Genomic DNA, 14155 nt, shown 5'->3' with positions numbered 1-14155 from the left:
AAAATAGTGCACATACCCTGCCTTACACTGCACAAGGTTATGACTGTATCAATAATTGTCCTGAAAAAAGGACATTTATTTTCTTCAATACCAAGTCAGTGTTGAATCCCCTCTCTATGGGAATGTATAACAAAACAGAATGCATAAAAAAACACATTTTGCCTATACTCAATTGTCACATAACCATTTCTAGAGACCAGTGTATAAATACTTCTCTTTTGAAAGTCTAGCTTTCCTCTAGTTTCAAATCAAGAAGGAGGGCTACCATTAATGCTTTATGTGAAAGGCCCCAGGCTTGGAGATGTTAAGGGCCCATTAAGTCTTTCAAAAATGTAATGTGTTGTAGTGTTCTTATTTTGGACCATATTTATCAATATGACAGGGATCCATATTGTAACAGAACCTAAATTGTATATACAGTGCTTTATTTGTTACTAAGCAAGACATTGCTATAAATTGGCCACTGTTTATTTAGACTATTGAGGAATTACATTTATCGAGTGCTAACTGTACTCCCCTGGGTATCCAATCAATCATAATCACTACTGTAATGCTATTTACATTGGAACACAGGCTTAAAGAGGGAGAAATGTTCATCAGACACAATTTGGCAGAGAAAACATCTCTTATATTTCTATGTTTTGTATCATTAAGCTGGCGAACATTTTAGCCTTGGTGGGCAGAGATAATTTTCCAATGAAAGAAAAATGGCTGAACAAGACATGATCCACATCCATGATGGCAAAGAAAATGACATGCAGCTCATAATGATAAAATTAAATGCACAAAATTGGTTTTCTGTACTAAAGTTCAGGAGCAAAACTATACATACAAATAAAATGCAAAGGATGTGTAACTGGGAAAAATACAATATAATTACATGGGGAAAGAAGTCTTAAAGTTCATCATAAAGAAAAAGGGGTCGATCCAGCACTTGAATAAAAAACTTCCAGCGAGTCCATGCAGATCCCTGCAGACGAATACATTGGGAGGTGAGCTGGCTTTTGCATTTATCCAATTTTGCTTAAAGTTCATCATACAGTAGAATGCCTCTAAGGTACTCACATTATGTTATAAATCACCACAGCAAATATATAGAATGATATCCAATGCAGACCCAATTTGCTGGACATGCAAGGAGGCCATGGGGAGTTATATACACATATGGTCAGAGTGCCAGTGGATACAATGCTTTTGGGAATAAATGTATTCCAGTCAGAAAACAGGTGATGGGTCCTCTACCTTCCTTCCAATTAATCTTGGACCTGATCCAATGGCCATCTAGTTTCTAGACATTAGCGAAAAAAGTGAGGACAAAATGGTTACTTCCTAACCAACAATTCAGCTTCCAGGGCATGTAGTCATGTAAGATGCACTAATCACCTAGCCTCATATACAGTTTAAGTGTCCATAACCTCTGCAAACCCCTGGATCAAAATACCGCATTGGCTCCATTACAGGTCGTACCCGATTATAGGCCACACCCTAAAAGTTTGGTGCTATTTTAAAGAAAAAAATAACTTTAAAGAAAAAATACACATTAGTGGAATGGTAAAACAGTATTTTATCTAATAAACAGGAATACATGTATTTTAACATTTATGGTGTCTATTATGCAGTTAGTCAGCATAGGTTAGATACAAAAAGAAATTTGAAAAACCAGTAGATATTTTAAGGTCCCCCCCTTAATTCATAAAGCAGCAGGGTTAGGATCCAGATCCCCCGCAGCACTGCAGGGTACCTGGATCCTTCTCTCCGGCAGCCGGTGGATGTCTGTGAGATGCGTGTAGACAACCTCCGCTGCCGGCACTTCCGCCGGGACTTCTATGATGGAGAAGCAACGGGCAGGAGTGCTGGCAGCCGAGGTTGTCTACGCGCATCACCGCAGCCAAAGAATATCTGCACCGGAAGGGTGCTCCACCATAGAAGCCCCAGCGGAAGAGCCGGCATCCACCGGCTGCCGGAGAGAAGGATCCAGGTAGGGCAGCAGGGCTAAAAGAAAAAACACGTGACCGGAACTGCACGTCCCAGGTGTCGGGCGATACGAATTGCACTAAACCCCGAATATAGGCCGCACCCCCACTTTAAAGACTTAAAGTGGGGGGGAGCACAGCCTATATTCGGGCAAATACGGGTAATTAACAATGAGGTTAAACTGCCTACAAAAAGTGAGTCTCTATTCCTTGAACTGCAACTGAAATTTCAACACATTATCATTATATTTATGTAACACCTTATTTAAATTCATATTGTATGTTAGTAGTGATTGAATATGTGTAAATGCCATGATAGCTTTAATTTTATGTAAAAATAAAAAAAATATATATATAAATGCTAATTATAAAAATACATTATTGTATGGGCATCTGAGTAAATAACGAAAGTGGACATTAAACAAAACAAAATACAAAAGTGTAATTTAATAATATAAATGTAGTGGTGTAGTAGTGGTGCCTAGTACCCAAAATATATATTGGAAAGCCAATCTTAAAATGTTTAGTATTTTAGTAAATGTAAGCCTAGGTTAGTCTAGATTTGATTAATATTACATATTAAAAAGCTACCAGCATTTCAAGGGTTTTTCTTAAATCCCTTTTAATTATGTCAGAATCTTTTTTTTTTCTTCATCTTTACTCTGAGGGTTAGAGCAGTCTGTCTGTCAATACTCATTACTGAAAACCCTCTTGTAATTTACACAGTAGATACATTTGTTGCACAGTGTACAATAAAACAAAATTGTGATGTGGTTATTTAGAAGTATAATTTTGTAGCAATTCTGGCACATAAAATAACCAAGAGAACCAGAGTATGTAGGTGGAAGGTTAAAAAAATTGATACAGTGCTGGAAATTAATTAGAAAAGGATTATGACATACTGTTGTATACCATATTTGCTGTTGTTTATACAGCATTTATTAAAAGTTATTAGTTCAGTTAAGCTTTCTACAATGTTTAAAAGTCCATTTATATCTAGACTGACAAGATTTCTAGAATTAGCTTTTATTTAAATAAAATTGTGCATAAACAATATGTTATGAATCATCTTGAAAACCTGGAAAATGTGTAGCCCTGTGACATAAGTGCTGGACAGTGTTAAAGTGCAATGATAACTTGTGTGTTATGGAGTCTTTTAGTCTTATTGGGCCAATATAGAAAACAATGTTCTTGGGACCTCTGAGGCATTTTGGTTAGATGTAAAGTTATGTGACTCTGAGCACTATGGCAACCAGTGGAATACTCTTGACATCACTTTCATCATATTTGGATAAAATATTTATTCTGTAAACACCAGCATGTGTTGTGTACAATGTCATGATAATTGGTTGTGTAAGTAGCTTTTGAAAATATTTTATTGAGTCATTCTTTCTGTATGTAGATACTCATTTGTATGTATTATCTTGTATCTATTTTCATTTGCCTCTCAGTGTTGTTAACATACCACATACATGTCTGTCTTTGGTTAATCATTAAAATAACTCTAGACGATCAACAAAACCTTTACAGAGTAGACTACAGAGCACCATTTTGCACTACAGAACTGAGGAAGGCTAAGAAGATGAGGATATGACATGAAGGATATATCTTCATTTAATAGGGAGGCCTCAATAATAAAAAAAGATGATTATATGCAGGTATGGTGGTAACTTACCGAGAGGTTTTTTTTTGAGAATCATAGTGTTCAACATTGCTTGCATTAAACATATATGTAAAGGACTTTCTGAGAGGCCTAGTTGACCTATGATAATATCATTATATTGCCATTGTTGACCACTGCTGACCAGAAATCTTCAAGGTTGCTTTTATAGTGCATTAATCAATTTTTAGCTAAGGATGACTGAGCATCTACTGAAGTGAATCTAACTAGACTCAGTTATGCTAGTAAGCTGTAGCACTAGGTTTGTTCATTCATTCATTAAACAAGAGCTTTACATGCTATGTAAAGGTTTGTCTCCAGTAAGATATAAAGGCCTTGAACTTCACTTTACAGAAGCTTAACTTCTCCAATAAAATGTAAAATATATTCAGATTCCACGATAAGTATTTGATAAAATGCTTTAAAGGTTTTGATGATAGATAGATAGATAGATAGATGGACAGATAGATTACATGTATGATCCCACCTTGTCTTTGATTGTGTTTTCCAGCCTTTATGACCTTTATGACAGGTGAGAGGAGCTTCAATTGGACTAATCAGACATTCACCTACACTAAGAACTCTTACATTATATTTAGGGCTAAATATATATAGTACCTGCCAGTTCTAAAAAAAAAATCTTAAACCAGCATTCTGTATGTAGACTATGATGATATTGAAAATGATCAGATTAGGCAATACAACTTGAAACATTAAAATTAATATCCATGTGTAATTCATGTCATTGTAACTAAGGCACACTCAAAATTAATTAATCTAATGCAAAAATGTTCTCCATGCGTTGTTTGGAGACAAATTCATTTGCTACTGTCAGCAAACAGCATGTCCTTGTCTGCACAGGGCAGTCAGATTGGTCGTCTTCCGTTAACCCATTTTGTGCTGAACAGTGATCAAGCAAATGCTGAGATTCGACTTGCGATCTCCCTGTCCCTGGCGCTCAAAAGGTTAATATGCCGGCAGTCTAAGTTTAGCATTGGAATCTGGCATTGTAACAATCCTGATTGCCTTTTCATGGACTCTTTTGGTCAAACAATGTTTGATAGGCCACATAAAATATGTGTGCATTGTCAATAAAAAAAATAACGGCATTGTGTGCATATTGCATACACAGATTGGAGGCTATTAAAACTGGAAATGATAAGTGGCTGGTTTAGACATTATTGTTAAATCGGTGGAAAATGGAGGATATCTGATGATATAAAACCCCTCCCAATATGTGACCAGACTGCAAGTGAATGGTTGTTGCACATAGATCCAGGTTGAAATAGATATCCTTTTTTGCTAGGATTGGCTTCATCTTTCATTTCTGCATTCCTTGATATAAAAAAAAAATACTATGCGATTTGTCGCCTTGTACTGCCATCTGTCGGTGTTACTATTCCCATCTCATTCTGTAATGTCGCTTTTGCAATCTGTGAGAAAATGACACTGCTTGCTAATAAACAAGTGTGTTATCTAAGGGACACCACCGAGATTAATGAAAGCAAAATGAATGCCCTGGGAGGGACTTAAATAAAGACACCTGGCACGACAAGGGTTAATACTATGAAATACAGACGAATCCCCAAACGAATCCTATCTAAATGATGCGCAGGAGAAATAGATCATCAAATATGACTTTACTGTACAGTTAACTGCCATCATGTACAAGACAATGTTAGTGTGACAATTCTAGAAACACTAAAGCAAGGGCACTGGAGTAGTACACCATGTTCGTGTCTGACTCGCCAAAGCAGTTTGTCATCTACTGTGTATTCCAAACAGGAATAGATGCCCTGGGGACATTTCGTTGGGTACCCTAAACAGCCACCAGAGTTCCAGTCCACATTCCAGAAGGCAGCATTCATCATCTGAAGTGGAGGCATCACAACAATGATTGCACTGCAACACCCCCTCTATTACACCAGAAGGTAATCCAGCACCCACACAACGAGCCTAAAGGACGAGACACATTTGTGTTAAACATACCTCTGCTTGCAAGGGCGTCTCACAAAATACATTTACAAACAAACTGATTCTAAATCATACACGCAGACAGACCGGATTCTAGAATGCGAAATCTGATCTCGAAGGGGTCACGGAAGCTGACTACAGGGAGACAGTGGGTGAAAGAATAAACGGGTGTTATGTAAGACGATGCTATGGGAATGTGTGAGTGTATTTAGAATCAGATTGATATGTAATGCATGGCAGAAACTAGCAGGTTGTCAAGTTGATAACTAGAAAGGCTGATTCTGCTCAGCCTCAGCTCTCTTCCACCCTACCTACTCTCAAACTCCTCCCATGTGTGGCTGGATCCCACTGCCCCCCCATCCCCCTTTCTTTCTCCCGCTCTGTGTCCTCTCTTCTCTCTATCTATCTCTATCTGTTGGCTCCCTCTCTCTCTCTCTTTGCCTGCAATCCCATCGGGTTCGAATGTAAGAATGGGCCTTTTGGAGCCGGAGGATCTGTGCTGCGGGCTGCTCAGCGCAGGCTGTGTGTCTGTGTCTGTCTGTCTCTGAGAGCTGGGCAGACTGCATTTCGCAGCCAAAGCTCTGGAAGAGCCGCCTCTCCTCTCCTGCCACCCAAAAACACACACCAGATGCATTTTTTATGGCTTTACGCGATGTTTGGGCCCTAGAGACTTATGTCTGAGTGAGTATTGCAATCTAGCCTTATAATGGGTATCGGTGTATCGGTTAAATCGCGACGGTGTTGGAAGTGTTCTTGTTTTCGTGCTGCCTGCGCTGTTTTGTAACCCTGTTTCATTGGTACGATCCAGGCAACATACTGTAATTGTGCTGGAGTCTGCTCAGAAGGGCTGAGAACTGGATGTGTTGTTGAATGTCGGTTGCAATGCAGAAATCCTGGGCTTCAACTCATATGGTGTGGATGGGGAGTCACGCTCCTGGTCATGTAGGATTCTGAAAGGCAACGGGTTAACTTTAAGTAGAAGAGCTGTGATCTCTTGCCCTTTTTTGGGGGGGAAAGAAATATAATTCAATTAAAGCTGCAACGCGCTTGAGAATGGAAATGAATGATTAAGTGGAAAGACACAGCCAATGATTTTTTTTTTAGAGAGAAAGGTTTGGAGGATGAATAGATTTGGGAAGCAACTGGAGAGGTATGGATTAAGCTGAAGTTCCTTCCAGACATTTCATTGTTTTTGTAATTATTATTATTTTTTTTTTCTGCTCATCTTGCATGATTGTAATCTTTTTTTGTTTTAACAGATGTTTGGATATTTGTAGGGGGTTATTATTTCAGTTCCAGGCTGCAGCTCTATAGATTGTTGGAGAAAAGAAATGCTTGTAGACCATAAGGATGTTGGCAAGAGCCTAACCTCAGCCCAGCCATGCTGTCTCTATGGGTTTGGGCTTTTAATAGCGTTGCCATCGCGTTTTATTGTAAAGACCCAATTGTGAACAGGCTTGATCATGCAGTCTTATATCGATTATGCGGATTTTGGGGCTATTTTTTTTGTATTATTCGACAGGGTTGTGGGTGGGCTTTATCTCAGAACCGACGAATTTCTAGCTCCCTTGTAGCTTGGGTACCACTAGCATCCGTCCTTCTGTGTACTAGACATAGGCAGATTGGATGTAAGGAAGTATTGACAGTGGCAAAAATAGAAATGATACGTTCGATTTATCTTAGCACTAAGCCGACCTAAAGGCAGATAGTACTTGGCTAAACGTGTCTTGGTTGATAAATGCTTGTGTGTGTGTTATTGTTTCTCTGATGAGCAGCAGCATAGAAAATGCAATCATTAACCATTAAGCCTGTGCCTCCGTGGGCTTTTAACAATGTTATGACTAGCCTTCAAATGTGACAGATTATCATACCGATTTCCATACCGAAAATACTTTATATATGAAAGCAACCTGGAGCACAATGATCTTGTGTTTCCATAACATAGTCCCTTAAGCTCCTACAAAAGTGCCATTTTGCTTATGAATCTGATTAGCATTGCTAAGCCGTTACTTGCCGTTACTTTCGTCCATTCTCTTCTAATCGGTACCTTGCCAGATTTCTAGTTCGATGTCTATGAGTGAAATTGGGTTTTTGTAGTCTTTATTAACCCCTTCCTGCAAGACTGCAACAGCACTGCGGTAGAAATGCGTTGATTACCCCCTCTCTACAACAACTTCCAAGTGGATTAAATGTAGAAGCAACCTTGTTATTTAAAAAAAAAAAATAGGTGACAGATATTCCCGTGCGCTGTTCCATGAAGCGGTGCTGAAAACATGGAAGGGGCTACACGGGATAGGTAAAGTGTGGAAACATCTCAAGAAGCAGAAGTGACAGCCATTTTATGTATACTTATGGATGATCATGAAAAAAAAAATCATAATCGCGAACCTTTGCCTTTGGAAAACTGTTACAACGATGACTCAGAATACCGTCCTCTAACGTGCACTTGAAGATTGCTGATCGATTGCTTTTAGAAACATTATATATATATATATATATATATATATATATATATACATGTATGTGTGTTTATATATGTGTATGTGTGTGTGTGTGTTTGTGTTCACGAGTAGGGTCCATATCTGTCCTGCAATTCTATATGTGTTATGTTGCTTAAAATGTGTTTTGTATTTTTCCCATAGGAGGTAATATGTACTATTGCGGCTCCTCAGTCACGTCTGATCAGGACTTAAACAAGAAAATGCAGATGTGGATGCTACAGACGATTGCATTTGCTTTAACATCCCTGGTTCTCTCGTGGGCAGAAACAATAGAATACTATGGGGAGGTCTGTGAAAATTCGTGCCCTTGTGAGGAGCGAGATGGCATATTAACTGTAAATTGTGAAAACAGAGGAATCATCAGCCTTTCTGAGATTACCCCTCCACGATTTTCTATATATCATCTCTTACTCTACGGGAACCTCTTAAATCGCCTTTACCTAAACGAGTTTGTCAATTACACCGGTGCTTCTATATTGCACCTTGGTAGCAACGACATACAAGACATTGAAATCGGGGCTTTCAATGGACTTCAGGGTCTAAAGAGACTGCACTTGAACAACAACAAGTTGGAAATTCTTAAAAATGACACGTTCTTTGGCCTAGAAAACCTGGAATATTTGCAAGTAGATTATAATTTCATAAACTCAATAGAACCCAATGCTTTTAGTAGGTTGCGTTCTTTGCAAGTATTAATATTGAATGACAACCTTTTATCCACTTTGCCTCACAATCTTTTTCGTTTTGTCCCTTTAACTCACTTAGACTTGAGAGGGAATAGACTCAAGGTTCTTCCCTTCGTGGGTCTGTTGGAACACATGGATAAAGTGGTGGAACTTCAACTAGAAGAGAACCCATGGAATTGCTCTTGTGAATTAATTGCCCTAAAAGACTGGCTGTATAGCATATCATATTCTGCTTTAGTGGGTGATGTTGTCTGTGAAACTCCTTTTCGTTTATACGGGAGAGATCTAGATGAAATCTCCAAACAAGAATTATGTCCCAGAAAACTGATTTCCGTATATGAGATGCGACCTCAGATTCCTCGGAGTACCAACGAGTACTTCCACACCACCCCAGCCTCAGTGAATTCGGGTGCCACCATCTCATCTTCTGTTTACAAGAACCCTACAAAACCCAAAAGCACACGGCAGCCCAACAGATACAGAGTGAGGACCACATCACATCATCCTCCCAAAGATACTGGATACAGCATAAGCATAGCTTATCAGACCAAATCCCCGGTGCCTTTGGAGTGTCCTACAAACTGCACTTGCAACTTGCAGATCTCCAATCTGGGACTTAACGTGAACTGTCAGGAGAGGAAAATCCAAAGCATCTCCGAACTGCACCCCAAACCTTACAACCCCAAAAAGATGTATCTAACAGGAAACTATATCACTTCGGTTCGCAGAACTGATTTCATTGATTCCACGGGATTAGATCTTCTTCATCTTGGGAACAATCGGATATCAATCATCCAACACAAAGCCTTTGGGGATTTAACTAATTTACGAAGACTATACTTAAATGGCAATTCTATTGAAAAGCTGACACCAGAGCTGTTTTATGGGCTTCGGGGCCTCCAGTACCTATTTTTACAATCTAACATTATTAAGGAAATCGAAACAGGAACATTTGATTCTGTTCCTAACCTCCATCTTTTGTTTCTGAATAATAACCTTTTAAAATATTTGCCGGGGAACATTTTTTCTGGATTGAATCTCTCCCGGCTAAATCTCCGTAATAACAATTTCTCACACTTGACAGTGAGCGGTGTATTAGACCAACTGAAGTCACTGGTACAGATCGATTTGCACGAAAACCCTTGGGATTGTACGTGTGACGTTGTAGGGATGAAATTATGGCTGGAACAACTTAGTGTTGGAGTACTGGTCGATGACGTCATCTGTAAAGCCCCCAAGAAATTTGCCCAAAAAGAAATGAGGTCTATTAAAGCAGATCTACTGTGCCCCGATTACTCGGATATCAATGTCCCCACATCCCCACCCTCGGAGACGCAGCCCCCCGAGAGCACCACGACCTTAGTCTATCCTATAAAATTTAACAACGTTTCGAGCACTGTGCCCTTGTCCGTGCTCATACTGAGTCTGCTCTTGGTTTTCATTATGTCCGTGTTTGTGGCTGCAGGATTGTTTGTCCTTGTGATGAAAAGGAGGAAAAAGAACCAAAACGACCCAGCCAGTACAAACAACTCAGATGTGAGCTCATTCAACATGCAATACAGTGTTTACAGCAACAGACCCCTACCTAAGGTGAAGACACCTGCCGGTCACGTTTATGAGTACATCCCCCATCCCCTGGGTCACATGTGCAAGAACCCTATATATAGATCTAGGGAGGGCAATTCCGTGGATGATTACAAAGATCTTCATGAACTTAAAGTCACCTACAGGAACCACTTAGAAGAAGAGAGGGATAGTAGTCTCAGGAGTCCAAGCTACAGCGTTAGTACCATTGAGCCCAGAGTGGAGCTTTCACCTGTACAAGACACCGATCGTGTTTACCGAGGAATTCTAGAGCCAGACAAAGGGCCATCACCGGGAAATAATCTTGATTATAAGTATAATAACCCCCCTGCTTTCACTTTTGCCCCAAAATATGAAGCTAAGCGTCAGTTTTTGCATCCGGACAGGTTAAGGGAAGCTGTGCTGTACAGCACACCCAGTACTGTGTATGTGGAGCCTAATAGAAACGAGTATCTGGAACTAAAAGCAAAACTAAACGTTGAGCCGGATTACCTCGAAGTGCTTGAAAAACAGACAACATTTAGCCAGTTCTAGACTCGTGTCTACAGTATTATATGTGAAACAAAGGACTATACAACGATTTTGTTGCTTCAACCTACGGATGAAGTGCCTTGGCACAAGATTTTCAGCTGCAGAAAAAAATATACTGAAAGGGTGTGCAATTTTTTTTTGTTGTTTCCTTCTTTTTTTTGTAGGACAATATCCATTGTTTAAACTGGGCACAACAATTACTGTTTGCAATCGTTCTTCTGTGGTCTGTTTCTGCAGCCTGAAAATTATTGAGTTGGAATCACTCCCGGTGCTAGGAGGTATCTATGAAAAAAAAAACATATATATGCTATATAACCCTTCAGAAAAAGGGTGGGTCTAAATGACTTTTATGGTGTTTTAGAACCCCTTCTCCCTAAGTTTAATATTAAAGTCAATTTTTACAGGCTGTATTTGTATGCTTTCTGGACATTTGAAGTAAAAGCTAGATTATGTATACAACTACCATCCTTATGCATCACCATAGATGGTAGGAAACAAAATTGCAAAGAGGCATAATTCATAACTTGGTTAGTTAAAAATAACTTATTGTTGAAATATCAAATATTTTAATGTAGCACCTATTTTTATATGCGTATTAGCATTTATTATTTTTTTTTCACTATTCCAGTCTTTGATTTGCTCAAATATGTTGCACTACATAAAAATAAGTTGATATCCAGAGCAGATATGGGTTTTAAAAATGTAATCATTAAGAAAACTGATGAACAAAATAATATAAAACATATCACTTGTTCAGGAAAAATGACTTGGCTGACATAGTAGAGATATATAGTGAGAATGTTTAATCCTTAATTGGGCTATTCCTAGGCCTGGATAGTGAGAGATACATATTCTTGGAAGCAGAAGGAAATTATCTATCATTTCATTAGTGAACCAAATGTTATTACTGGACTACTGTTGTAGCCAATTTTAAGTGCACTGTATAGATCGGCTTGTGTCCTGTCAGCTGGTAGGTCTCAAATTTGGAATGTGCAAGCTTGGAAAGTCTCATTGTTTCCTAGTTATATATTTTATTTTATTATAGTTGTTTTCAAGGAAAGTAGTGCAATGAAACATGTTTTCAACATGTAAGCTTCATTTATAAAATAACTATACACATTCAGTATGCATTTTATATTTGACAAAAAATGAAAATATTAAAAATATATATATACATTGTTTATGAGTACAGTATGACATGAGTACTCACACAGTCTTGTATTCTTTAATTCTTAATGACACATTTTAATGTTATGACCTTCAACTATTAGACACTTCTCATTGTTTAGGGAATGCTGGCTTTCCGCATTTTTTTTGTTATCAACATTAAAATGCCATAAGTCTTATTTTTTTTGTGTTTGGAAATAACTTTTCATTTAATATTTGTGACAGGGTAAGCAGTGACACACACATACAGAAACATACACACTAGATACACTCTAACAAGCAAAATGGCATACTGGTATGATAGATTCCAATTAGGATTCATTATCCACTGATAGTGGTGAATTCTAGATCCTATATCCAATAGTATTTATGTACAGAAACATTTATAGCATTCAAAATAACTAGTTTGTACTTTATTCCTCTACAATTTTATATTTTGCATCCTGAGATTTTTTTCTCATATGCAATGTCCTACTTATTGAATACCTATTTTTTCCTGGATTCTTCCATGAAGATCTATTTGTTGGCATATTGTGCTTTGTATTCCTAACTTTCAATTGATCTTTTAAACAGGGATATGCAACTTTTGAGACAACTGCCCTACAATTATGACTATTTTTATTAATTATGGTGCAATGAACATTAATTTAAGGTTCTGCATTATTTATTCAGATAACAGAAAATATATTTATCTCACTGCATCATGCAGTGTTCTTAAGAATATATTATTGATACTTCCTTGCTATATATATCTATAACTATATATATATCTATAACTATATATATATATATATATATATATATATATATATATATATATAGTTATAGATATATATAGTTATATATACAGTCATTACTAGAAACATCAAAGCAATTTCAAAAACATCTTATAATTGCATTTAATTGGCATTCACAGTTCCAGAATACTTTAAGTGCTAAAGGTGGGGTCTGTATCCCCTTTCACTTAAAGAGTTAACACATATGCATTTCATTATTTTAAATTATTTTGGTATATTTCCATAAGTCTAGAATACATGTTTTAGGTTTTCATTTTATTTTATTTGATATGGATATATTACATCACCTTTGATATCATTTAAGTTATATAAATATATAGTATTGTGTTGTATATGCTTTAGACTGAAAAGTTAATACAAATACTGCATATTCAAGAATGCTCTTAGCATTTTTCTTGCTTATATTTTAAGGGCATAGCCACTTTACATAAAACAGAGTGATGTTGCATCAAATAAAAAATGATGTCAATCTCTTTATCCAAGATAAGAGAAATGTATTTTAGGAGAATAGCAAAGGGTACACTACATTAATCATATGTCTATACCAAACACTAGCCTATGTTATTTTCTTGATACAGGATGAATGAAGAGACAGGATACTACAAGGCAGCTTTGTAATGTATGAAGGGTGTTATTTTATTTACATACAAACAATTTGTTCAGTGATATGTACTTTATTTAATCTACAACCTTTTGGGATTTCAATGTAAAATTATATTTTAAGAAATTAAATAATTCTATTAAAATTTAAATTGATGATACCAGTTTGTATGACATCATTTACACTTTTGTCACTTGGTAATTGTAATTTAAGATGCTGACACTGCAATTAAAAGTGATTATTAATCTTATGTTTCCATTTACAGGATGTATAATGTACATATGCATTCATGTGTATTCACTAGTTGATCTATCTCCCAAGATGTGAAGTACATTTTATAGGTGATTAAATTAGTCTGTAGGAAAGTGTTTACCTTTTATGGCAAGGTCATAGGTTATAGACTCTACCATTACCTCATAGCAGTCATCCTTAAAGCCCCTCTATCACTCTACATAGGTTAAAACACAGGTTCCTGTCATTCATGTTTCATATATAATGTGATTATATATATATACCAGGTTTTTACTTCCTATGAGAAACATTAGACTTTCTTTCCCTTTATTTCCAAAGGATATTCTTTATATCCTACAAACCATCTATATATACATTTTGCTTAAAAGACACTACTATTTTTGGTAGAACTACATGCCTTGGATTTATTAGTAATCGTTTTTATAAATT

General features: G+C 37.2%; 1 protein-coding gene across 3 annotated transcripts; it reads left to right on the top strand.

Moving 5' to 3' along the window:
* Positions 1 to 6063: 6063 nt before the first annotated feature.
* Positions 6064 to 12255, top strand: SLITRK5 (SLIT and NTRK like family member 5). Of its 3 annotated transcripts, XM_053455373.1 has the most exons (3): positions 6266 to 6288; positions 6712 to 6757; positions 8250 to 12255. In XM_053455373.1, exon 3 carries the CDS (start codon positions 8258 to 8260, stop codon positions 10910 to 10912), a length of 2655 nt encoding a protein of 884 aa, XP_053311348.1. In that variant the 5' UTR covers positions 6266 to 6288; positions 6712 to 6757; positions 8250 to 8257; the 3' UTR covers positions 10913 to 12255. The 3 variants fall into 3 exon arrangements, with proteins under 3 accessions (XP_053311347.1, XP_053311348.1, XP_053311349.1); XM_053455372.1 differs by lacking the exon at positions 6712 to 6757 and having other exon boundaries at positions 6064 to 6288; XM_053455374.1 differs by lacking the exon at positions 6266 to 6288 and having other exon boundaries at positions 6483 to 6757.
* Positions 12256 to 14155: the final 1900 nt, after the last annotated feature.

This window comes from Spea bombifrons, chromosome 2, assembly GCF_027358695.1.
Source record: "Spea bombifrons isolate aSpeBom1 chromosome 2, aSpeBom1.2.pri, whole genome shotgun sequence".
Lineage (NCBI taxonomy): Eukaryota > Metazoa > Chordata > Amphibia > Anura > Pelobatidae > Spea > Spea bombifrons.
This window is presented reverse-complemented; position numbering and strand designations above follow the sequence as displayed.